Consider the following 27,077-nt stretch of genomic DNA (forward strand, 5'->3'; position numbering starts at 1 on the left):
TTCCGAGGACATTCTCATGATTGCTTTCTGTAATGTGCATGCAGAAACAAACTTCAAGAAAAATGCATCTGTCTTGAGATGCTATCTTCTAGCTGATAACTTTCACAACTTGTGACCCATCCCTGGTTACAAAAAGGTCTTGTAATTCTTATTCAGAGGCTTGTAAAGTAGCATCAAAGTTTTTGTTACAATTCATGTTTGAAAACAAATTATGTCTCAAATGGTTCCAGAAATATTTGATGTGTATGTCTTAGCTAAATCACCCTATATATCAAGTCCATATTTTTCTTAATGGGTGTTTGAGTGGGTTTTTAATTAACACATTAATTTTACATGAGGATCATTCTATGTCAAGTGGCCTAAATTTAGACAAGCTCCCCACTCGACCGTCTCAAATTTTGATGGAATTTTTACAGGATGTACATATAGACCTTACATGAAGCACTGCCAAATTACAGCTTCACAAGTAGTGTGGTGGGGCCACTAGCCACCTTTTCGTAAAGTCTTGATTTTTGACATTGCAACTGAAATGAATAAATGATAAACTTTGTTTTACCGTTGTTCAGTATCTAAGAGACCTGTCATGCTGAAACTTTGTGATACTATTCAACTTTTTGGGTACAATAGCTTGTTGTAGTACAAAAGGTCAAACAGTGGTAAATTCATCACAGTGTGCTATCAGAGTGGCTCATTAATCTTGTCATACCAAATTTTGGCTATACTTTATTGCCTTCTATCTACTGAAAGAGTAACTTTCTGAAGCTAATACTTTGGTTATCTGCAGTCTGCCAGCATGTCATAAAGCTCTGCAAGTGGCACCTAGATTGCTCAAATAATAACTGAGTTTTCGAAGTTCAGAGTGTGTTAAAAAATTTAATCAGTTGATTTTGGCTCACTTTCAAAAGGTCATATCTCAAAAGGGATCACTCAAATTTGATTTTTCTCAGCACCATTGAAAAGAGCTCACCTTGTTTGATCAGAAAAAGTTGTTTTTATTTTGGTGACTTTTGCATTTAAGAACAAATAAACTTATATTTTCTTTACATTACATTTCTCGACACTGGGACTTAAATGAATAAATGATCAACTTTGATTTACCATTACTCAGGATCTGAGAGACCTGTTATGCTGAAACTTTGTGATCCTGTTCAACTTTTTGGGTACAATATCATAGCTGTAAAACAAAAGGCCAAACTATGGTAAAATCATGATAGTGTGCTGTCAAAGTGGCCCATAAATCTTGTTGTACCAGTTGTACTCTTTATGGTTCCCAAGCCAAATATTTCAGTTCTTGTTAATTCATTTGCTGAAATTTGTTACAAATAGCAATTACAGTTGAGTCTAACAAGCTATAATGTTGGCCCACTCTTGTTGCTGATGGAACTGGAATGACAGAAATAATGTGTTGGTTTGGAATCCAACAAGCATCCTTCCTAGCTGGCCAATAGAATGAATGTGCAGGTCCATTGGGGTGGATGAAACTGACTAAAACATCATTTTCTTCTTCTGAAACTTCAGATACATTACCAATCCACCATATATACAGGCAATGTATTGGCCCAGTTGTAAGGCTGTAATATTTCAAATGAAACTGTTGCTTGACTTTGATCAACATCTGTCACAAAAAAAAAAAAAAAAAAAATAGTATCATTGGATACTCTTCTAATACAAACTTGCTTTTCATTTAATGGCACAAAATGGTGATTCTCTTTTGTTGCTGATACTGTGCAACCATTTTTGAACCTTGCTTCCTGCTCAGTTTTTAATGTTTCAGTTTCTTCTTTTGAAACAAAAATGAATTGGATTTCTCCGATATTCTTTGTGCAGTATTTAAACAAATCAGTTGGTGTCAAAATCTGGTCCTCAGTTGGTCTTTGAAGGTTTGCTCTTGCTGCCAGGCACTTTACTGTTCCTCCATCACATGGAGATTTTCCATGGCTTGTAGCAAAAAAGCTCCATTCAGCTGAGATTCCAAAGTCATTTTGATGGTGGCAGAGATTCAGAAAATTTTTGAAGTTTTTGTACTGTGCTGCTGACACATCACTGAAGTAGTAAATGTGTGTGATTTTTTTCCAAGGAGACACTTTAGATCTTCTATTAATTTTGCTATAAAAGCATGTACAGAGATTGCATCATGTTTCAGGCTGTCACTTATTTTACAGTAGCTGAAGCTGCTGATGTCCAAGTTATTTCTGAGGTACACAACAAATGGGTGTAAAGTTGCTTGGCTGTTATTCCAGTGAAAACCTTGAGCTGCATCCTGGACAATGAAGGAATAATTTTCAGCAAAGTCCATTAATATGATGATGAGTTCAGTTGGTTTACAGCTTTCTTTTATGCATTTTAGGTGCTTGCTCTGGTGCTTTGCAACATAATGATGAGTGGAAAGTTTCAGTTTTTGAAATCAGATCTTCAATAAAATCCTCAGTGGTCATCTGCTTGGTTTCTAATGTATCTCTATCAGTGTGCACCCACTGCTTGAACTCAATGGTATCATCTGGATCACTGTCTTCAAAACTACTATCTAAAAACTGTCCCAGTAGTTCTTTTCCTGGACAGATTTCAGTGATGAAGCATGCAGTCTTTGGATTTCAAATCACACGCTGTTTTAGCAGTCAGACTCTTATAATCTTCTTTCATTGGAGTGCTTGCAAGCATCGCTTTCACATTTTGGTGTAAAGTGCAAACAGAGTGGGTTCCTGCAGCACCCACAGTGATGCACTATTTTGGCCTCAGTTTGCAAAATTTGGAAAATCCAATTTCAGGTCCATGCTGAAGTCAATACGCAGCAAACATTTCTTTCAAATTATTCAGTAGAAGGTATTTTTGCATCAAAGCTTTATTTCCTCCTATTCTAATTGATACACAGTCTCTTTTAAATGGACGAATTCAGCTACATTCTTCATTCTGAAAAAATGTTACCACTCTTTCTTTTATGGCATCTGGAATCTTCTTGCCACACTTGTTCTTTGGCAGAGCTAATACACCATTTTCTGCCTGTAACTTCCTAGCTGCTTTTACGATCCTCTCTGAAACACCAAATTCTTGCAGTGTATCTTTTATAGTCCAGCTTTGTGGTACTAATGTAAGTATTTGCAATCTTTGAGGCTATCTTGACAATTGCAACTTTTCTTTCAATTATTTAATCAGCTGCTTATAATCTTCACAATCAGGACATGCCTTGCTTGTACTAGGTGTTTGAAGAGCTTTTGGGGTGAATCCTCCAGCAGCAGCAATGTTATTTGCAATTGCATCTTGAGCTTCGCTTATTTTTCATTTTGTGTAACTTTCCACATCCCATTTTGATACTATCTGAAATTTTAGAGGGGAGACCCCAAAAGTAGATCGACTGGAATTGATTGATACTTCTGGATATGCTTCATCTTCTGACTGGTTTGAAGCTGACTGATTTTTCTGCTTTCTTTGCTGAAAATTGTTTTCTGCAAGTTGGACAGATCTTCTCACCAGGTTTCACATTGCTCTTAGTCAAGGCTTGCAATTGTTTTGCTGTTTCCACATTGACAATCCGTAAAACCTTTTTAACAGAATGGTTCTTTGCACCAAAAGGATTACAACAAGATCTCTGTAGAAAGTCATATTTGTCCACAAGCTTTGTGGTGAAAGCATATTTGTGCATTTTCAGTAAGACATATCTCACTTCTTTGGTTTATTAATTCCTGTTGCTCTACAGAACATTCTTTGATTGGAATGAAGCCTTGTTGATGTGTTAGGTTTTAATGAAACCTTGCTGATATCCATTACACTAAAATTAAATTTATGCTTCCAGTTGCAGTTTGTTTCAATATTAGATAAAGTAGAAGTGCTGTATATTTCCAACTGAAAAATATTAAACAATCATAGATAATGGGAACTTCCTTGAGAATAAACAGAAAAAAATGAAATAACCTGATAAATGTTTCTAAAGAGTCACCCCGTACCTTGAAATAATTTTTACTCATCGAAAAAAGAGGTTTATCCAGTAATGACAACACACGTTACATCATTTAAAAAGGCACACACAACATCTGAACACTCCTGAACTACACAACAGTGTGCTTCAGACTGATTGTTGAAGCATGTTACCAACCTCCATTGTTGACACTAAACGACTGGTCTGTCTCCAAAATAAAAACAACTTTTTCTGATCAGACGAGGTGAGCGCAGATAACTCAGTTATTATTTGAGAAATCTGGATGCCACTTGCAGCTTTATGACATGCTGACAGGTTGCAGATAACTAAAGTATCAGCTTCAGAAAGTTATTCTTTCAGTATATACAAGGCAATAAAGTACAGTCAAAATGTGGTACGACAGGATTTATGAGCCACTTTGATAGCACACTATGATGAATTCACCATAGTTTGACAATAAGTACTACAATTAAGCTATTGTATCCGAAAAGTTGAACAGGATCACAAAGTTTCAGCACGACAGGTCTCTTAGATCCTGAATAATGGTACGACAAAGCTGATCATTTATTCATTTTAGTCACAATGTCAAAAAACAAGCCTTTACAAAAAGGTGGCTAGTGGCCTCGCCATACTACTTATGAAGCTGTAATTTGGCAGTGCTTCATGTAAGGTCTATACGTACATCCTGTAAAAATTTCATATGGTCGAGCAAGGGACTCGTAGGCCACTTGACATGGAATGACCCGTGACCATCAAAGGCTTTCCAGAATTCTTTAGTCATGCAGAATGCATCTGTATTGTGATGTTTATGCTTAAGTGTGATTAAAAGGTGTGGCATAGGAACACTGTATATCAGTATTTGCTTGACAGATGAAGAGAAAGCGGCTTTAGAAATGAAAAATGGCAAAGAATGGTTTTATAGAATAATGGGCAAGTAGAACTCCCACTCTCAGGGTTCTGTACAAACTTAATTATATTTATTGACAGTTCATCCAGTGTTGGAATCAAGAATCTAGATAATTTTTGCTTGATATTGATACTGGCAAGGTATTGCTCCTGGGAATTCAAAGAGTTTAAATAATGTTTTTATTTTATGTTTGAAGTCGGATAACAAATGACAAAAGAAATAATTTTTGTATGATATAAATACAAGTTAACACTATTTGCATTTTTTTCCTGTAGCTGTTTTGTGAAACCTTGTCTTTCATAATTCTTGGTCAAAAGGAAGTACCCTACAGGTTTGATGACCTTGAGTTTGCAAGTATCAAAATATGTGACATAAATGTCCCTATCTTTTGTTTGCTTTGACTTAGAAACTTCAATATTTACATCACTAAGGGTCTATGGACCTTAATTTGTGGCATAAACTTCAACTTGATATGTCCATACCCATTTCTGAGTAAAAGGGTTTCTGACTGACTGTACCGAGCATGAAGACTTACGAAAAGATAATTTTACAGAAAATCAAGAACAAGATAGAACCACAATTAGGAGCCAACAACAAGGTCTTTGGTGTGGAAGATTAACTATAGGTCCCATATTTACAGCTAGATGGGTTATAGAAAAGAGGTGGGAATTTGTGAAAGACATTGTACTTTCATTCATAGATTCAGAAAAGGCTTAAAACACAGTTAGAAGTGAAGAGAGATGGCAAGTTTCTAATAGATTGGAACTGTCAAAAGGTATGCAACTCAGAATTGTAAACATATATAACAAATTCCTGAATTGGGTCATAATAAATGACAAAAAGTCGGAATGGTTTAGAACAGGCAGAGGAGTTTGACAAGGAAGTGTGCTCTCAGCTGTGCTCTTCAGTATTTGTAGGGCAACATCATAAGGAAAGTTCAGCAAGGATTAGATACAAAAATCATAGCATGTGCAGATGATTTGATGATGTGGGAAGACAATGAACAAAAATTGGAATAACTAAATACCTGATAGAGGATAACTGGAAAAGCAGGCAAGCTTAACAAAAAGTGCGGTAATGAAAATTGGCAGGAAAATGAAAAAATCGAGAATGTATGTTGTAATAGGCGGAGTAGATGCTTTCAGGTATCTAGGAAGTAAGTTGATGAGGAAAAAAAAGATCAAGGAAGAAATTTCGAAGAGGGTAGAAAATTGCTCAAAATTGTGTATTTGAAATAATTAGTAACTGGAAAATACCTGCCAAATGTTATATCATGGCCTACAAATAGTATTATCTAATAATTTTGACCTGTGGCTCAGAATGTTGGACCTGGGACAGAAAGCTCTGAATAGAATTTAAGTGCTAAAAGTGTGCTTTCTATAAGGGAACCTGGTTAAAGACAGAGTAAAAATGAAGCAATGCAAAACGTGATGCTGATCAATCCACTAAAAGAAACTCTTGAGAGAAATAGACTGAAATGGTTTGGTCTTGTTAAGAACTTGGGAAAAAGAGAACTAAGTAGAACTCTGGAAGAACAGAAGCTGAGAGAAGACCAATTGGAAAACAACGAAAAATATGGAGAGAACAGGTGGAGGATGATGTATGTGCTTTGAACAGGACAGAATTGGGAGGAAGTTCTAGATGATAAATTTTAGAAGACAAGAAAAGAGTTGAGGAGGCTTTGTAAACGACTTGCATAAGCTAAGTCTCAGGAAGAAGAAAAAGATGGAATTGGAAGCATTATAGGTTATAGTAAAATGAGCAATTGACATTGCCTTTAACACCTACAGCTGTGTTTCTTTAATAAACATATGGTCAGTGTAAGATGAAACTAATATTACTGTAGATATTTGCAAAGTGAGAAGAGTGTGTTAGAAAATAAGTTAGATCAAACCAAGAGGTGTAATATTATGAAATGATTTGACAAATGCATGCTTGAAATATAATAGGATAAAAATGGGACTGGGTGAATGAAAAAGTAGCCCTCTTTTGATCACTTAGTTTCAGGCCAGTAGCATTCAAGAATAGTTGTCCCCATAAGGCTTGGAAGTGATATTTACCCAGCATTACAATATAAATGTGTGGCAAAAGATGACAATGATGACGATTCTCTGGATGACCTATGATGACACAAGAATGAATTATCTTTACTTGTCTGACATAATACTTCGTGCCAGTTTCTAATGGAGATATTAAAATAAAGAAACAGGCAAGTATAAATCTCATTCCAAACAGAAATGCTGTAAGATCACTTACTGTATTGATTGGGTGCAATGATTTCAGGCAAGACATTGGACATTTTCATCAAATCTAAGAGATAACAAACACTATCATTGGTGTATCTTGTCAATGTACAAGGGGAGCATAGTTTTTTCCCCAATTACAAAAAATTGTTGTTTTTAAATAGATAGCTTCCACATGTGCTCCGTCTGTTGCCCTTGGAGCATCTAGGTGATACTCAGTGTCTCTACATGACTTCACCAACATCTCTTCCATAACCACTTCATATCGTCGTCCATTCCAGGTCTATCGCTTCTTGCCTTGTCGCCAACGTTGCCAATCTCTCATGAAACCACAAAACACAATGCATTATCTTCTGCATAGATGCCATTGGGACAGCAGCATACTAGGGGAGGAGAAGGGGGGGGGGGGGGGGGAGAGAGAGAGAGAGAGAGAGAGAGAGAGAGAGAGAGAGAGAGAGAGAATGAATTCATTAATTAATCTACCATTTGTAGCAAACCACTCAGGTGCATCTAGTGTAGTGCCGTAGAAATAAATTTTTGTAATCTGTGAAAGGCTTTATGTTCACCCTGTATATTGTATGATGACTTGCTGCATGTTTGGGAATTTTGAAACCCTGAAAACAAATGCTGGTTTTTATGTCCAATAATTAAAATTTTGTTTCTTTGTACTTCTTTCTGGTTTGCTGCCTCACTCTCCCTGGTAGCACTCAATAACTGATGTGAAATGAAGGGGGCAGAACTGGCTTGTAAGAAGTTACAAAACAGTTGAGATTGGCTACAGAGATAATATATTTTTTTCTAGAATAAAACTTGGTTTGCACAGCAAAATTCTATAATATTATTCTTTCCTCTTCTGGAAGGAAGAAAGTGGGTGGGGGGGGGAGGGGGGGCAGGGCAGTCTGTTCAGTTGTTTTACAGTACCAATAAGAATGGCTTGTTGAATAAAATGTCAGATTATTAGATTATTGCTATTTCACAAATGATGCAAAAACAAAGGAAAATGCGGACTAGGTGAATGTTTGTAACAAGAACTAAACGAACTCTGTGATCAGACCTGCACACAACATGCTGCGGACTGATCACCAGGTCATCATTAGACAATGGTATCTCTGAATGTGATGAGACAACCATTTTCCCAGCTGTTTATAACTTCATGATTTTGGATTCATCACCTCCTCAGGCAGTCTTACAAGGTCAAGTGCACCCAGTTTCAGTTTTACTGCCAATGAAAAAAAGAATCTCTGGCAGTACTGGGACTTAAACACAGTTTTTTTTTTTTTTTTTTTTTTTTTTTTTTTCAAATGGCAGTTACATATTCTGACAGTTCAGCTACTGTGTATGTTCTCAATAATGAAATTTAATGTTGCTCAGAAAGGTAAGCTGCATTTGCCTTATGTTTTCAGAACAAGATTCTCATGTATCGTATTTATTTAGGTTGGCGGCAATCGAAGAGCAAGAGAATTTTTTGAATCACAACCAGACTGGGATGACAGCATGTCAATCCAAAGACGGTACAATACGAAGGCAGCTGCTCTCTACAGAGACAAAGTAAGTCATGCGCCACATTGTTGTGTAGTGTTTCTAAAGTGAGTGCACCTTTGTATTCCATGTTTGTTAATCTTTCCATTAACTGAAATTTCTTAATCCGAAATGATGATGCAGATTGTGATTTACATGAAAGCATGTGGGCAAAAGGTAGGAAAACGGTGGTAAGTGGGAGCTATTAAAACTTAACGCAGTGTGTTAGAATGCCATGTGTACTCAAAACAGCAAACATGGAGCTGTATTTCCTCTATGGCACAATTACTGCTATGAATCCACAATCAACCCTAGAATTCTTTCTATCACTTCCCTCTCCTCCGCCTCTCCTCCGCCTCTCCTCCGCCCCATCATTTCAAGTATGAGACAAACCTGAATTTTGGAAGCAATTTATTGAAGGAAAAAGTGTCTTATTGTCAATAAAATATGATAGTAAATGACTTTGATAGGTGCTCAAAAGTGTTATTTTGATTGATGACTTCGACGTGAATAAAGCTGGCCTGTACTCAGTACCTTGCTGTGTGTGTTCTCTCTGTTGCAGTAGGCAATTCGGGATGGCCTTCTGGTCGTGACTGAATAGCTAAAGTTAATAATAGTAGAGAATCATTTTGGGAATAGTACCACACAGTATCTAAATATGCTGACAGTTTGCATATAAAGTCCTGTGTGGCAGCATAATTTGTACAGGCATCCTGGATGTGTGTAATAATGCTTGCCTGTTAAATGATCAAAAACTGGGATCAGGGTCATAAGTCTATCAAGAGTATGTTGGAGGAGATGATTATTTTGAAATAGCGACTTCCACGAAGGATCCTAGAATTCTTCTGTGGTGTACATCTATCTTCGATTTGAATCTCAACATTTTAGGAAAGGATATACAGGGTGATACAGAAAGGTACGGCCAAGCTTTCAGGTAACATTCCTCACACACAAATAAAGAAAAGATGTTATGTGGACATGTGTCTGGAAACGCTTAATTTCCATGTTAGAGCTCATTTTAGTTTCGTCAGTATGTTCTTCCACCTACGCTCAATGGAGCACGTTACCATGATTTCATGCGGGATACTCCACCTGTGCTGCTAGAACATGTGCCTTTACAAGTACGACACAACATGTGGTTCCCTCCAGGGCGTCCACAACTCTTTTGTGGATACGTGCGTAGCGAGCACGGGACTCTGAGCTAACGTGGCCCTCCTTCCTTTCCGGGCTGCATACCTTCCTTTTCCACATCCTTCCCTATCCCCCATCTTCGCCCCCCCCTCCCCTCACCTCTGGCTCCTTCATTCCCTTTCTCCCCCTCTGGGAGTATGGTTTGTGCCTACATCCGGAGACGGACGCTCGTAAATGTAACGCATTCTTCGCCTTCTCTGCTTGTATGTCTTCATCCTTCCTTTGTCCTTCTCTTTTCCTTACCTCTTCTCTTTACCCTTTTCTCCGCTGCGGCGTTTGAGACCTCTCTTCTTTCCTTTCCCTTTCCCTTTCTCTTTCTTCCTCCCTGTGCGTGTCTGAAGGCCGACCCACGCATTTTCGTGCGTAGCCGGTGACGGGGTAACATGTAATTCCCCGCCCCGGGTAGACAGGTAGGACACGTACATACCCCCCTGGTAATGGCCAGGCCCAGGAAGGGGTGAGTACCCGAGCTGATACCTTCCGAAAGTGCCGATTGGTCCCTCCGTCCGTTTGTCGGGAGGTGTGAACAATCACCTAAGGCGGGAGTGCCCTCGGAGAGGGCCCCCACAAGGGATGAGCGCGCCATCGGAGACGTCGGTAATCATGGGGGATTCTTCCGCAATGGTTTCCTCACCTTCCACAATGTCTGCTCACAAGCGCAAGTTCACTGAGTCTCAGCCACAGACAGTTCTTCCAACGTTGCCACAGTTCCTTGTTGTTTCTCTGTCTGATGAAGGTCACGACTTCTCCACGGTCAACCCTTTCATTATTCAGAAAGGTGTCGACGCAGTTGCAGGTCCTGTAAAGTCTTGTTCCAGATTACGGAATGGCACCTTGTTGTTAGAAACAGTCAGTGCCCTCCAGGCACAAAAATTGCTGCGTACTTCACTTCTCCACACCTTCCCTGTCCGGGTGGAACCGCACCGAAAATACAGCACTGTCCTTGCTTCTCCTCGGCCAACAAAGGAGGCGGCCACGCAGACTTGCGGCCTCACCTTTAGTGCCACGGTCGTCAGATTGGCCAGCGCAAAGATCGCCCATTCAACCTCACCACTGTGGCCTGCCCACTCTACAGCTCACCCTTCCTCGGGTTCTGCTAAATCTCGAGCCCAAAAGTCAGACACCAAGACTTCGAAAAAAGAGTATACTCGTGAAGATTTATTACGTACCCCAACTTCACAACCATCGGTTCCTCCTTCATCTAAACATCGTATTTCCAAGAAGGCTAGTAAGAAACCCAGTTCATCTCCTTCTCCGCCAAGGCGTGTCTCATCTACAGCACCACCTGGCGGAAATCGCCCTCGGCCGTCTTCTGTGTCGCCAAGGCGCACTGCTGGCGGCCGATAGCTGGTGGCAGGAGCTGCTCCTGAGCAACCTATGGATCAGGATCTTCTGCCTTCCGCTGAATGCCATTCCATGCTGTCGGTCGCAAGCTCTGAGCCGTCGCTGAGATGACGGCAACCTTGGTCACATTCCTCCATTTTCTGTTCACCCTATGTCCATTATCCACTGGAATATCCGCGGCCTTCAAGCCAATCGGGATGAATTGTCGATCCTCTTACGATCCTACTAGCCGGTCATCTTCTGTCTTCAGGAAACAAAGCTGTGTCCCCATGACCGCTTTGTTCTCCTCCATTTTCAGTCCATCCGATTTGATCTCCCCTCTGTTGAAGGCACTCCAGCCCATGGAGGACTCATGATTCTTCTCCATGATACTCTCCATTATCACCCAATCCCCTTAAACACTTCCTTCCAAGCTGTCATTGTTCGTCTTTCCCTTTCTGGATATACCTTCTCTCTTTATACTGTATACATTCCATCGTCCACACCAATGGCACAAGCTGATCTCCTTCATCTTCTTGGTCAGCTTCCACCCTCTATTTGCTGGTTGGGGACTTCAATGCCCACCACCCGCTTTGGGGATCTCCACATCCTTGTCCACGTGGCTCACTATTGCTAGACATCTTCCACCAAGCGGATCTAGTTTGCCTCAACACTGGGGTCCCTACATTTTTGTCTGCCTCCACGACAAATTTCTCTCATTTGGACCTTTCGGTCGGTACTGTTCAGCTAGCTTGGCGCTTCGAATGGTTCGCCCTTGATGATACACACTCAAGTGACCACTTTCCATGTGTCCTTAGACTGCAGCCTCAACTGCCCTATATGCGCCCGTGCCGCTGGAAGTTTTCCCAAGCCAATTTGGACACTTTTTTCGTCTCTAGCGACATTCGATGACCGTCACTTTCCTAGCGTCGACGATGAGGTCACACATATTACAGACGTTATTCTTACAGCTGCGGATCGTTCAGTACCACGCATCTCCGCATTGCCCAGCGCCCCCCAGTTCCTTGGTGGAACGCGGCTTGCCGTGACGCAATACGTGAGCGGCGACGTGCTCTTCGTGTTTTCCGCCACCATCCTACTTTGGCCAACTGTATCCGCTATAAGCAGTTCCGTGCGCGATGCCGTCGCGTCATCCGCGATAGCAAGAAGGCAAGCTGGAAATTCTTTACTAGCTCATTTAACACCTTCACTCCCTTCTCGGAATTTTGGAGTCGGATTCGATGGTTATCAGGCGCACCTGGTTTCTCCCCGGTCTCTGGGCTCACTGCCGTGCGTGATACGTTAGTGTACCCCGTCGCAATTTCTAACTCCTTGGGTAAACACTTTGCTGAGATTTCGAGCTCTTCAAATTACCCGCCAGTGTTTCTCCCGAAGAAACGTGCAGCAGAAGTGCAACCTCTTGCTTTCTTCTCTCAAAATCGCGAAAGCTATAATACTGTTTTCTCCATGCGGGAACTCCTAAAAAACATGCACTCTCTTCTTCTCGCTCCTTCGCCCCAGGACCGGATGGTATCCACATCCAAATGTTGCTGCATTTATCAACACATAGTCTACGTTACCTCCTTCGCCTTTATAATCGAATTTGGACCGACAGTACTTTTCCCAGACGATGGTGGGAAGCTATCGTCGTTCCTGTTCCAAAACCTGGAAAGGACAAACATCTCCCCTCTATCTATCGCCCCATTTCTCTCATGAGTAGTGTATGTAAGGTTTTGGAGCGTATGGTGAATTGCCGTTTAGCTTGGTGGCTGGAGTCCCGCAGTCTTTTAACACCTGCCCAATGCGGTTTCCGAAAGCATCGTTCTGCAGTTGACCATCATGTTTCTCTCTCCACTTATATCATGAACAATTTTTTCCGGAAACGCCAAACAGTAGCAATATTTTTTGATCTGGAGAGAGCATACAATACCTGGTGGAGGACAGGCATCCTCCGCACACTGTTCTCTTGGGGCTTTCGAGGTCGGCTGCCCCTTCTTCTTCGCGAATTTATGGCAGAGCGCACATTTAGAGCGCGGGTGAACACTACTATCGCCCGTACTTTCTCCCAAGAAAACGGGGTACCCCAGGGCTCCGTGCTGAGTGTTGTACTGTTTGCTATTGCCATAAATCCAATTATGGATTGTCTCCTTCCTGATGTCTCGGGCTCCCTCTTTGTGGACGATTTTGCGATCTACTACAGCTCTCAATGGACCAGCCTTCTTGAACGAGGTCTTTAAGGATGTCTCAATCGCCTCTACTCTTGGAGCACCGAAACCGACTTCCGTTTTTCTCCCAGTAAGACCGTTTGTGTTAATTTTTGGTGACGTAAGGAGTTTCTTCCACCCTCCTTAAATCAAGGACCTGTCAACCTTTTTTCGGATGTCGCTAAATTCTTGGGTCTTACGTAGGACAGAAAACTGTGCTGGTCCTCCCACGGTTCCTATCTTTCAGCTCGCTGACTGCGATCGCTCAACACCCTCAGAGTCCTGAATGGTACCTCCTGAGGAGCGGACCGAGTGGTCCTTCTCCGCCTCTGTCGCGCCTTAGTGCGCTTGAAATTGGACTATGGAAGCATAGCTTACTCCTCTGCTAGGCCATCTATTCTTCGTTGTCTCGACTCTATCCACCACCGTGGATTACGTTTAGTGTCCGGAGCTTTTTACACCAGCCCTGTGGAAAGCCTTTATGCTGTGACTGCTGAACCTCCGCTGTCCAATCGGCGAGCAGTCCTTCTGAGTCGTTATGCTAGCCATCTGTCTTCCATGCCTGCTAATCCAGCCCATGACATTTTTTTCGACGCCTCCTTTGATGTATGGTATGCAGGCTGCCCCTCCTCCCTACTACCACTGGGAGTCCACTTCCGTCAACTGCTCCATTCTCTTTCCTTCCGCTTTCCTAAAACCTTCTTGACAACTTGGGGTACAGCACCGCCTTGGCTCTGTCCCCGGATCTGCCTGCTCCGTGACCTTTGTCAATTTCCCAAGGATGGTACCCCTTCACTTGTTTATCGTCGGGAATTTGCTGCTCTATGTGCACAAATGAAGGAAGCCACATTTATTTACACTGATGGCTCGAAAACATCGTTAGGTGTAGGGAGTGCCTATATTGTTGGCTACACCCCAAATCAATTTCGGCTTCCCGACCTGTGTTCGGTTTATACTGCGGAGCTTTACGCTGTTCTCCAGGCTGTCCCCTACATCCGCCGCCATCAGCGGATACAGTATGTTATCTGCTCAGATTCTCTTAGCTCTCTCCTCAGTCTCCAAGCTCTTTACCCTGTGCACCCTCTGGTCCACCGGATTCAGGACTGCCTGCGCTTGCTCCATTTGGGGGGTGTCTCTGTGGCGTTCCTCTGGCTCCCGGGACACGTTGGTATCTGTGGCAATGAGGCGGCCGATATAGTGGCCAAGGCTGCAGTCTCTCTTCTTCAGCCAGCTATTCGATCGATTCCCTTCGCCAATCTACGGAGCGTTTTATGTTGTCGTGTTGTTCTTTTATGGCACACACATTGGTCGACAATTGCCCATAATAAATTGCGGGACGTGAAAGCTCTTCCTTGTGCTTGGACCTCTTCCTCCCGAATGCGACGTCGGGAGGAGGTAATTTTAACTAGACTCCAGATAGGGCACTGTCTTTTTAGCCATCGACATCTTTTAAGTGGTGATCCTCCCCCACTCTGTCCCCACTGCTCTCAGCTTTGAACGGTAAGACACCTTTTAATTGAGTGCCCCCATTTTACTCCATTACGCGCCCGTCTACAGCTGTCGCCTGATATATCGTCAATTTTAGCAGATGACACGCGCTCGGCCGATTGCGTTCTCAAGTTTATTAGTGCCAGTGAAATGACGTCAGTCATTTGAAGCTTTCTTTTGGGGGACAACCAACTCCTTTCTGTAGTGGATTTTTAAGCCTTCTTCTGCTTTTAGTTTCTCTAATTTTTTGAGTTTTGTTCCCACTGCTGCTGGTTTCCATTTTCAGTTTTTACTGTTTCCTATGTCATGGACCGGACGCTAATGACCAGAGCAGTTTTGCGCCCGAAAAAAAAAAAAAAAAAAAAGAGAGTGGTTCATGCACAATGGAGCTCATGCACATTTCAGTCGAAGTGTTCGTACGCTTCTCAACAACAGATTCGGTGACCGATGGATTGGTAGAGGCGGACCAATTCCATGGCCTCCATGCTCTCCTGACCTCAACCCTCTTGACTTTCATTTACGGGAGCATTTGAAAGCTCTTGTCCTCGCAACCCTGGTACCAAATGTAGAGACTCTTCGTGCTCATATTGTGGACGGATATGATACAATACGCCATTCTCCAGGGCTGCATCAGCACATCAGGGATTCCATGCGACGGAGGGTGGATGCATGTATCCTCACTGACGGGGGACATTTTGAACATTTCCTGTAACAAAGTGTTTGAAGTCATGCTGGTACGTTCTGTTGCTGTGTGTTTCCATTCCATGATTAAAGTGATTTGAAGAGAAGTAATAAAATGAGCTCTAACATGGAAAGTAAGAGTTTCCGGACACATGTCCACATAACATATTTTCTTTCTATGTGTGTGAGGAATGTTTCCTGAAAGTTTGGCCGTACCTTTTTGTAACACCCTGTATTACTACTTACTGTGAAGAAGATACGTTAAGTTGCAGATGGCACAATTAATACACTTACGTAAAGGTTTTGGCCACAGCCTTTATCAGCAAAAGAGAAACACACACAATTCAAACACACAAGCAAGCACACCTAATGCACACATGACTGCCAACTCCAGCATCTTGAGCCAGAGATGCTAGAGTTGGTGGTCATGTGTGCACGAGGTGTGCTTGCTTGTGTGTGTGTGAATGGTGTGTTTTTCTCTTTCGTTGATAAAGGCTGTGGCTGGAAACTTATGTATGTATCCTCTAGTTGTGCCTTTCTGCAACTTAACATGTCTTCTTTGTGGTAAGTAGTCTTTTCCTACATTGTGGTTATTACTACCTGGCATTTCCATTGTTTGGTTTGAATGTCATATTTACTTACACCTCCTTAAGGACACAGGGTCTCAACAATATCGTCTTGTTTTTACCAGATGAATCGCATACCTATTTTGTGCCCAACCAACTTTTTCCCAGCCCTGTCATTTCATTCAAAGTTTTTGCATGCACTTTAGTGGTGAAGGTTAGATGTGTGAATTTTTGTAGGCTGCAGATTGTGGTTCGGCTGACAGAAACAGTGTGGGGTTAGTGCATGCCTGGAAATCAGTCAGTTGCCACTGTTGCTTGTTCATGTTGGTAAACGCATTGTCTCTCTCGTGCTTTTCACATAACTTGGATGAAGTGATGCATGAAATTGACTGACTGGTGAATAAATTGCAGACTGTTCATTCCATTCAGCAGGTCCTATAATTCTTCATTTCACTGAGGATAGCAATGTCATAAGTGAATCTTATCATTCACGTTTTTTCACCCTGATTTTTAATCCCAATCTTGAACATTTCTTTTATTTTTGTCATTGCTTCTTTGATGTATAGATTGAACAGTAGGTGCAAAATACTACATTCCTTTTAATTATTGATTTTCTGTTCTTACTGTTCCTTCTTGGCTCTTGTACATATTGTAAATTATTAATCTTTACCTATATCTTACTCCTATTTTTCTCAGAGTTTCAAATGTCTTGCACATTCTTCATTGTTCAGTGCATTTTTGAGGTCAACGAATCTATGAATATGCGTTTATTTTTCTTCAGTCTTGCTTCTCTTATCAATTGCACTGTCAGAACTGCCCCTCTGGTGCCCTTATATTTCCAAAAGCCAATTTGTCATCCAACAGATCCTAATTTTCTTTTCAATTCTTCTATGTATTATTCTTTCAGAAACTTGGATGTATGAGCTGTTGAGCTGATTATGCACTAGTTCTGGCACACCTCCGCCTTTTCTACCTTTCTGATAGTGCAGATGATCTTTTTCGGAAAGTCTAATTGTATGTCTCCAGACTCAGATTCTACACAACAACCTGAGTAGTCCCTTGGTTATCACTTCCTCCAATGATTTTAGAAAGTCGCAGTGAATGTAATCCATCCCTTCTTCATTATTTGATTGCAAGTCTTCCATAGCTCTGTTAAACTATGCCTCCAGTACTGGATCCTCTGTCTTCCAGATCAGCACCTATTTCTTCCTTGATCACATCATCAGATAAGGCCTCCCAGTTGCAGAGGTCTTCAATGTACCCTCTGCACCTATCTGCTCTCTCATCTGTGGCTTAAGAGTGGAATTCAGATTCCACTCTGAATGCTGACTCACTTCCTTTTGATATCATGGAAGGTTGTTTAGGCTTTTGTATATGTCGAATCATTTGTTCTCACGATTATGTCCTCTTAGATTTCTTCGTATTTTTCCTGCAGCCGTTTCACATTGGCGTCCCTGCACTTGCTGTTTTTAATTCTTAAGTGACTTGTGTTTCTAAATTCTTGTACTTCCCTGAACATTTTTGTACTTTCTTCTTATCACAATCAGTTGAAGATTTTCTTAGGTTGCCCAGGGCTTGTTTACAGTTATCTTCCCTGTACTAATCTCTGTATGTCCATTCCCATTCAGCTGAACTGCCTTTGGTGGTATTCATTATTGCAGTACTTACAGCATTAGAGATCTTCAAATAAATCTCATCATTAATTCACTACATCAGTATCCCACTGATTTCCACATAGATTCTTCCAGGTGAGTCTCTTAAACTTACTACTAAATTGTGAGCCAAGTCTACATCTGCTCCTGGGTACACCTTGCAGTCCAGTATCTAATTTCAGAATTTCTGTCAGAATCCTCCCGTGTCTCTTGGCGTTTATCAAGTATACCTCCTTATCTTGTTATTTTTGACAATATGTTCACTATTACTTGCTGAAATTTATTTCACAGCTCAGTTAGGCTTTCTGCACTCTCATTCTTACTCCCATATTCCAGCTGCCCATGATAGATTATCTCCTTCTCTTACATAGTGAATTATCCTTTCAGTATCCTCATATACTTTCTGTCTTCACATTTTGCGTGTGATGTTGACACATATATCTGAACTATTACTGTAGGTGTTGGTTTGCTGTCAATTCTGATGAGAACAACCTTATCACTGAACTGTTTGCCCTAACTCATTCTCTGCCCTGTTTCCCTGTTCATTTTCAGTATTCATAGTACAGCATAAATCCTAACATAAACCTCAACTTAGCAAAGTCAGAGTTCATTTAACAATATAAAGAAAAATGCTTACAATTCTCCCTTAGAGGCACATTTGTGTAAGTTACTGTTTTTTGTTTTATTGCACATTAATTTACTTTGTAGTTTTTAGACTGTATTAATACATTCAGTGGTATCTTTCCTATAACAGTCCCATAGCTATACACAATCCTACTTTCACATTTTACTACCAGTCTTAAATGAATTGGCAAAACAGTGTAACATTTTAACAGAAACAATAATAGCTCTGCTTTCATGTACATCAGTTAGTCTTTACCTTAATGTAACTGAAAGACCAAAATTGCAAATTTTCTTATTAGTATCAAAATTTCACAGGAATCAACATTATTTAATATATTACCACTAATGTTTTCCCAATTACTTTTAAATTGTGTACAAATTTCATTAAGATATTTCTCCCACCAGTCAAGCTGCACTTGTTTAAAAAATTGAGATAGTCTTTCCCAAACAGATTCTTTACATATGAGAGGACTTAAAGAAGCCAGCTGCACATGTTGTTCCACACTAAGAACATTGCACAACAAGAAAGCTCATTGTCAGAAGAGATTACATGTTCTTGGTTTCTTGCTAACAGTTCTGCTTCATCACGGATAAGTTACATCACAGTGTGGAAGTCAAATGGCGTGCCAGCTGGAAATATTTTCCAAATATGAAGTACACAGGAGAATGCATGTCATGTGAGCAACGTATCTAAGTTTCACATTGAATTGCCCAGAAATTCTGGTAGTCCATGGACCAAATGCAGTGTCATGTCCAGCCACAATCAAATGGTGCAGCAATTTGACCAAGGCCACATAGACTGGAGGGGAAGTCCATAGACATTGACCCCAGATGACAGTGTTCATGCAGTTGAACTGATGCCCAGCAATCACAGAATTTCTGATGATGAGGGTGTTAACACAGCCTTTCTCAAATGGCTCTACAACCAAGGAGCAGATATCTCTCATTGAGATCTTTGAGGAATTGAACGATTGGTAGAACATTCCTAATATGTACAACACTGCAGAAGGCACAATAATAATGCAACCCAGGGTAAACAATGCAGAACAAATTTATTAGTGAATACTTGAACTCAGGTCTCGTCCTTGGAATAAGTTTTTAGATTGACAGTATGTAATCAAGTCAAAATTGCACTTGAATGGCACAATGATTGTTTTGCTGATGGCCCCTAGAAATTTCAAAATTAATTGCTGAGTTCACTTTGAAATGAAAAAATTAATAACTCGCAGTACTATGACAGACAATACCCAAGTCCACACCATGCTGCTGGTGCAGAGGTCATTTCTTGGCAAAGCCTGGTGATGGCACTGATTGCTCCAAACAGAGGATGTTTCTGGTTGGAATACAGTATCACAGGTCTTACTGATGCCTTAACAATACTGACTGAACTGCTACTGCTGTCGGCATCTGGTCCAGAACTCATTAGGAATGGACTGCCTGTCACAGCCCGGGTGCCAGCTGAAATACTGTGAAGGTACCAGGACATAGCTGGGTCTGTTCACAACCATGTGACCCAACAGAGGCAAGTAGTCCATGGGACCAGGTACATCTTGTAGTGATGATGCTGCCACCTGCTGGTGTGGCAGGCACATGGAACCTTATGGCTGTTGCCTGCTGGAGTGTATCCTGTTGCTTTGCTTTGTTGGCCATTCACATTGATACTGATGTCTGACTAGTTGCTATGTGAGAGGTGAATGGCTGTGATGTAGCAGTTCTGATCATTGTTTACAGAGACCTGGTGATGTATGTTGAATAGTGTCACTTTTGAAGTGCAGTGCAGTATTCAATAAAAGTTACCGTACTTTTTCAAGTTCCGTTGTACAATAGATTTTGAATAGTCTGAAAATCTATCTGTTTTTGACAACTTCAATATTACCTTCCACTTTCCTCTGACAGATATTAGTCTTGTTTTTTAAGAAAGTTTTATCTCATTATCGGTGTGACCTACTTCACTCAGAACATCGACTTCTGCATACCATTAGATAAAATAATTACATCACAACCTCACATACACTATGTGATCAAAAGTATCGGGACACCCCCAAAACACATGTTTTTCGTATTATGTGCATGGTGTGGCCACCTACTGCCAGGTACTCCATATCAGTGACCTCAGTAGTCATTAGACATTGTGAGAGAGCAGAATGGGGTGCTCCGCGGAACTCACAGACTTCGAACGTGGTCAGGTGATTGCATGTCACTTGTGTCATATGTCTCTACACAAGATTTCCACACTCCTAAACACCCCTAGGTCAACTGTTTCTGATGTGATAGTGAAGTGGAAACATGAAGAGACACATACAGCACAAAAGCGTACAGGCCGACCTTGTCTGTTGACTGGCAGAGACCACTGATAGTTGAAGAGGGTCGTAATGTGTAATAGGCAGACATCTATCGAGACCATCACACAGAAATTCCAGACTGCAAGTACTATGACAGTTAGGTGGGAGGTGAAAAAACTTGGGTTTCATGGTTGTGCAGCTGTTCATAAGCCACACATCACGCCAGTAAATGCCAAATGATGCCTTGCCTGGTGTAAGAAGCATAAACATTGGACAATTGAATAGTGGAAAAATGTTGAATGGATTGACAAATCATGGTACACAATGTGGTGATCCAATGACAGGGTGGGGGTATGGTGAATGCCCGGTGAACATCATCTGCCAGCGTGTATAGTGCCAACAGTAAAATTCAGAAACGATGGTGTTATGGTGTGGTCGTGTTTTTCATGGAGCAGGCTTGCACCCCTTGTTGCTTTGCATGGCACTACCATAGTACAGGCCTACATTGATGTTTTAAGCATCTTCTTGCTTCCCATTGTTGAAGAGCAATTAGAGGGTGGCGATTACACCTTTCAACATGGTCGTGCATCTGTCCATAATGCACAGCCTATGGTGAAGTAGTTACATGACAATAACATCCCTGTAATGGTCTGGCCTGCACAGAGTCCTGACCTGAGTCCTATAGAACACCTTTGAAATGCTGACTTCGTGCCAGGCCTTACTGATCAACATGGATACCTCTCCTCAGTGCAGCACTCCGTGAAGAGTGAGCTGCTATTCCCCAAGAAACCTTCCAGCATTTGATTGAACATATGCCTGCAAGAGTGGAAGCTGCCATCAAGGCTGAGGATGGGTCAACACCATATTGAATTCTAGCATTACCGATGGAAGATGCCAAGAACTTGTAAGTCATTCTCAGCCAGGTGTCCGGATACTGTTGATCACATAGTGTATGTTGTTGTTGTCGTCATTCTTCTTAGTCTTCTTTGTCTTCATCTGCTGCTGCTGAGGCTAGGAGAAGAAATCTTGTGGCCACTCTTGCCAGTGAAATATTCTCTCTTTCTCCACTGTGTTACAATGTTAATACAGATTATTAATTTGCTTAATGAAATGATGTAGCCCACACCACTGTAATTCTAAAACTCATCGATTTTATTTCCATACATGGTACAAAGACATTGGTACACAACAGAGATGAAATTGCTAAAGTGAGCACAGAATTGTTAATATGGATCATTTTTGTGAAAAAAACACCAGGATAAGGATATCTAAAATCAAAGGTAGGCCTAATCAGAAGCAATTACGCTCCAGCCATGGGTGGTGTGATACACTAGTCATTGATCTTAACTGCATTAGTTACATCAAGGCTTTCAAAGTTAACTACAGTATTACACCCTAGAACTTAACTATTCCTGCCCTGGCTTGACAGGAAGTTTTAATTCATGGTTTTTTGGAAGTTGAATGTGACTATTCTGAAGTTCAATATTCATTCATTATTTGACCTTGAAATTCCTGCATTTGACTGCCTGACAACCCAATTCACATTTTAGTTTGCTATTTACCTGCAAAATTTTGTTATGTTTCTTCTACTTGATAAGCTACTTCATTTTTTGTTTCTACAGTTTGTTAACAAATTTCGACTTGTGACTGACTTGTAATTGTTATCCCCTTAAGCAAATTTACAGGAACTGAATTTCCACCCCAAAAATGAAGTTACAATACTTTGATCAAAGCCTGTATTATTCCGCTCCATACTTTCTATATCTGCTTTACTTTTTTAATTGATGTGGTCATCATTTCCACAAACCTTTAGCTTCTACAGTAAAAATAATGAAATTTCACGCATTTTCTCCAAAAGTTCCACTTTACTGAACACTGAATGAAAATACAAATGAAGCTTGAGTACTTATCTGTTTAATTTTTCCTAAGGCAGCAAACGATGCAGTCCACAGCACTGAATGTAATATATGTGTTTGGTTAATATTAAACTTTTGGCCTCCAAAGCATGTTTATACATTGAGGTGACAAAAACTGTGGAATAGCGATGTGCATATATACAGATCAGATGCCAGTAGTATCACGTACACAAGGTATAAAAGGGCAGTGCATTGGTGGAGCTGTCATTTGCACTCAGATGATTCATGTGTAACAGTGACTGGTGTGATTATGGCTGCATATGGGAATTTACAGACCTTGAATGTGGAATGGTATTTGGAGATAGACAATGGCACATTCCATTTCGTAAATCATTAGTGAATTGAATATTGTGAGATCCACAGTGTCAAGAGTGTGCCAAAAATCCATTTTTTAGTTATTACCTCTCACCACAGACAATTCAGTTGCAGACGGCCTTCACTTAACTGAGAGCAGCAGCATTCACATAGAATTTTCAGTGTTAACAGATAAGCAACACTGTATGAAATATCCACAGAAATCCATGTGGGATGTGCAATGAACATATCTGTTAGGACCATGTGGCAAAATTTGGCATTAATGGGTTATGGCAGCAGACAAACATGAGTGCCTTTACTAACATCATGTCATTGTGTGCAGCACCTCTCTTCGGCTTGTTACTATATTGATTGGACTGTAAATGACTGGAAAACCATGGCCTGGTCAGGTGAGTCCCAATTTCAGTTGGTAAGAGGTGATTGTAGGGTTAGTGTGTGGCACAAATCCCAAGCAGCTGTGGACCCAAGTTGTCAACAAGGCACTGTGCAAGCTTGTGGTGACTCCATAATGGTATGGGCTGTGTTTACATGGAGTGGACTGGGTCATCTGCTTCAAATGAACTGATCGTTGATTGTAAATGGTTGGGTTTGGCTACTTGGAGACCGTTTGCAGCCATTCATGGACTTCGTGTTCCCAGACATCTCACCGGGCCACAATTGCCGGTTGGTTTGAACAACATTCTGGACAATTCAAAGGAATGATTTAGCCACCCAAATCACCCAACATCAATCCCATTGAATAATTATGGAACATAATCAAGATGTCAGTTCATACACACAATCCTGCACCAGCAACACTTTTGCAATTATGGATGGGTACAGAGACAGCATGTCTCAGTATTCCTGCAGGAAACTTCCAATGACTTGTTAGTCCAGACCATTTCGATTTGCTGCACTACACCAGGCAAAAGGAGGTCCAACGCTATGTTAGCAGGTATCCCATAATTTTTGTCACCTCAGTGTATCGTTTAATGGTTTCAGTCTTGAACAGTATCTGAAATCTCAGAAAAAAGTTATAATAGAAGTTTAAACAATGGAAAATCCAGGCTGTAATAATGACAATGCACCTCCACATGAATTTTTACATTACATTGCTGGGGAAACTCCAGAAGTGCAATAGTATCGAAGGAAATTGACATAGATCCGAAATGTGAAATTATTCGGGTGAAGATCATGGTTGAAGCAGGCTCAAACATGGTAACTGGATGTCTCTATAGGCCCCCTGGCTCAACAGCTGTTGTGAAAGAACACCTGAAGGAAAATTTGGAAAATATTTCGAGTAGATTTCCCGACCATGTTATAGTTCTGAGTGGAGATTTTAATTTAACAGATGTTGACTGGGAGACTCAAACGTTTATAACGGGTGGCAGGGACAAAGAATCCAGTGAATTTTTTTGAAGTGCATTATCTGAAAACTACCTTGAGCAGTTAACGAGAGAACCAACTCGTGGTGATAACATATTAGACCTTCTGGTGACAAACAGACCTGTACTATTTGAAACAGTTAATGCAGAACAGGGAATCTACAATCATAAAGCAATTTCAGCCGCAAATAGAAATATTAAAAAAGGTAGGAAGATTTTCCTGTTTAGCAAAAGGGACAAAAAGCAGATTTCAGAGCGTACTTGACAGCTCAACATGAAAGTTTTATCTCAAGTACAGATAGTGTTGAGGATCAGTGGACAAAGTTCAAAACCATCGTACAATATGCACTAGATGAGTATGTGCCAAGCAAGATCGTAAGAGATGGAAAAGAGCCACCGTGGTACAACAACTGAGTTAGAAAACTGCTACAGAAGCAAAGGGAACTTCACAGCAAACATAAACATAGCCAAAGCCTTACAGACAAACAAAAATTACACGAAGTGAAATGTAGTGTGAGGAGGGCTATGCGGGAGGCGTTCAATGCGTTCGAAAGTAAAGTTCTATGTACTGACTTGGCAGAAAATCCTAAGAAATTTTGGTCTTATGTCAAAGTGGTAGATGGATCAAAACAAAGTGTCCAGACACTCTGCGACCAAAGTGGTACTGAAACAGAGGATGACAGACTTAAGGCCGAAATACTAAATGTCTCTTTCCAAAGCTGTTGCACAGAGGAAGACTGCACTGTAGTTCCTTCTCTAGATTGTCACACAGATGACAAATTGGTAGATATCGAAATAGATGACAGAGGGACAGAAAAAATATTAAAATTGCTCAAAAGAGGAAAGTCCGCTGGACCTTATGGGATACCAGTTCGATTTTACACGGAGTACGCGAAAGAACTTGCCCCCCTTCTTGGAGCGGTGTACCGTAGGCCTCTAGAAGAGTGTAGCATTCCAAAGGATTGGAAAAGGGCACAGGTCATCTACGTTTTCAAGAAGGGATGTCGAACAGATGTGCAGAACTATAGACCTATATCTCTAACGTTGATCAGTTGTAGGATTTTGGAACATGTATTATGATAGTGTAATGACTTTTCTGAAGACTAGAAATCTACTCTGTAGGAATCAGCATGGGTTTTGAAAAAGACAATCGTGTGAAACCCAGCTCGCGCTATTCGTCCACGAGACTCAGAGGGCCATAGATATGGGTTCCCAGGTAGATGCCGTGTTTCTCGACTTCCGCAAGGCATTAATGAACAAAGTAAGAGCATATGGACCATCAGACCAATTGTGTGATTGGATTGAAGAGTTACTAGATAACAGAACACAGCATGTCATTCTCAATGGAGAGAAGTCTTCCAAAGTAAGAATGATTTCAGGTGTGCCGCAGGGGAGTGTCATAGGACCGTTGCTATTCACAAAATATATATTTTTTGTGTTTTTGTGTGTATGTTTTTGTGTGTATGTTTGTTTTTTGTGTGTATGTTTGTGTTTATTTATGTGTCTATCGACCTGCCAGCGCTTTTGTTGGGTAAGTCTCATCATCTTTCTTTATATATATATATATATATATATATATATATATATATATATATATATATATATATATATATATATATATATATATATATATATGACCTTGTGGATAACATCGGAAGTTCACTGAAGCTTTTTGCGGATGATGCTGTAATATATCAAGAGGTTGTAACAATGGAAAATTGTACTGAAATGCAGGAGGATCTGCAACGAATTGACGCATGGTGCAGGGAATGGCAATTGAATCTCAATGTAGACAAGTGTAATGTGCTGTGAATACATAGAAAGAAAGAAAGATCCTTTATCATTTAGCTACAATATAGCAGGTCAGCGACTGGAAGCAGTTAATTCCATAAATTATGTGGGAGTAGGCATTAGGAGTGATTTAAAATGGAATGACCATATAAAATTAATTGCCAGTAAAGCAGATGCCAGACTGAGATTCATTGGAAGAATTCCAAGGAAATGCAGCCCGAAAACAAAGGAAGTTGGTTACAGTACACTTGTTCGCCCACTGCTAGAATAATGCTCACCAGTGCGAAAGCATTACGGAGATGATAGATAAACTCCAGTGGAAGACTCTGCTAGAGAGACGCTCAGTAACTCGATATGGGCTTTTGTTGAAGTTTCGAGAACATACCTTCACTGAGGAGTCAAGTAGTATATTGCTCCCTCCTACGTATATCTCATGAAGAGACCATGAGGATAAAGTCAGAGAGATTAGAGCCCACACAGAGGCATACCAACAATCTTTCTTTCCATGAACTATACGAGACTGGAATAGAAGGGAGAACTGATAGAGGTACTCAAGGTACCCCCTCGCCACACATCGTCGGGTGGCTTGCTGAGTATGGATGTAGATGTAGATCAAAACACTTTCTTCAAAATATAAAAGCATACAATACCTGCTTCCAAATTACTTCTTTCAGTGTCACTTCGACCAGCACTAATAGATATGAAATTGATCATATTTTTACCGTCCAAGGAAAAATCTGTCGCAACATGGGATCAGTACTAACATTACCCAACAAAGACCATACATTTCTGCAAGTAAATCTCATCAGAAATGAAGAACAGAAATTGATCAAAAATGCAACACAATCTCCTATCTTCTCCCTGGGAAAGACAGTCCCCCAGCTAGTTAATTATAAGTTTCAGTTAACCCATGGCAAGAGCATGAGGTTGTCCTGAACTCCTGTCCACTCATCTGCTCTCTTTGACATGGCCATTGGCAGAACATGAGTTATTTCTTATACCAGATGTTTGTGGCTGCCATTGGTTTCGATTGAAGCAGTGGCAGAGCCCAAACCTCGGGTGCAGGATGTTAAGATTACTAGGCAACGAAGCCACCCTTGGT

At 40.9% G+C, this 27,077-nt stretch overlaps 1 protein-coding gene across 3 annotated transcripts in view; it reads left to right on the forward strand.

Annotated features, from left to right (window-relative positions):
• LOC126187474 (ADP-ribosylation factor GTPase-activating protein 1-like) overlaps positions 1–27,077 on the forward strand; it is a 101,110-nt gene that overhangs the window by 10,146 nt on the left and 63,887 nt on the right. For all 3 annotated transcript variants that reach the window (XM_049928575.1, XM_049928574.1, XM_049928573.1), the window contains exon 3: positions 8,495–8,608. In XM_049928575.1, the coding sequence (XP_049784532.1) occupies positions 8,495–8,608 (114 nt within the window). The remainder of the gene's footprint in view (positions 1–8,494; positions 8,609–27,077) is intronic.

The sequence above is a fragment of the Schistocerca cancellata genome, chromosome 5 (genome assembly GCF_023864275.1).
Source record: "Schistocerca cancellata isolate TAMUIC-IGC-003103 chromosome 5, iqSchCanc2.1, whole genome shotgun sequence".
NCBI lineage: Eukaryota > Metazoa > Arthropoda > Insecta > Orthoptera > Acrididae > Schistocerca > Schistocerca cancellata.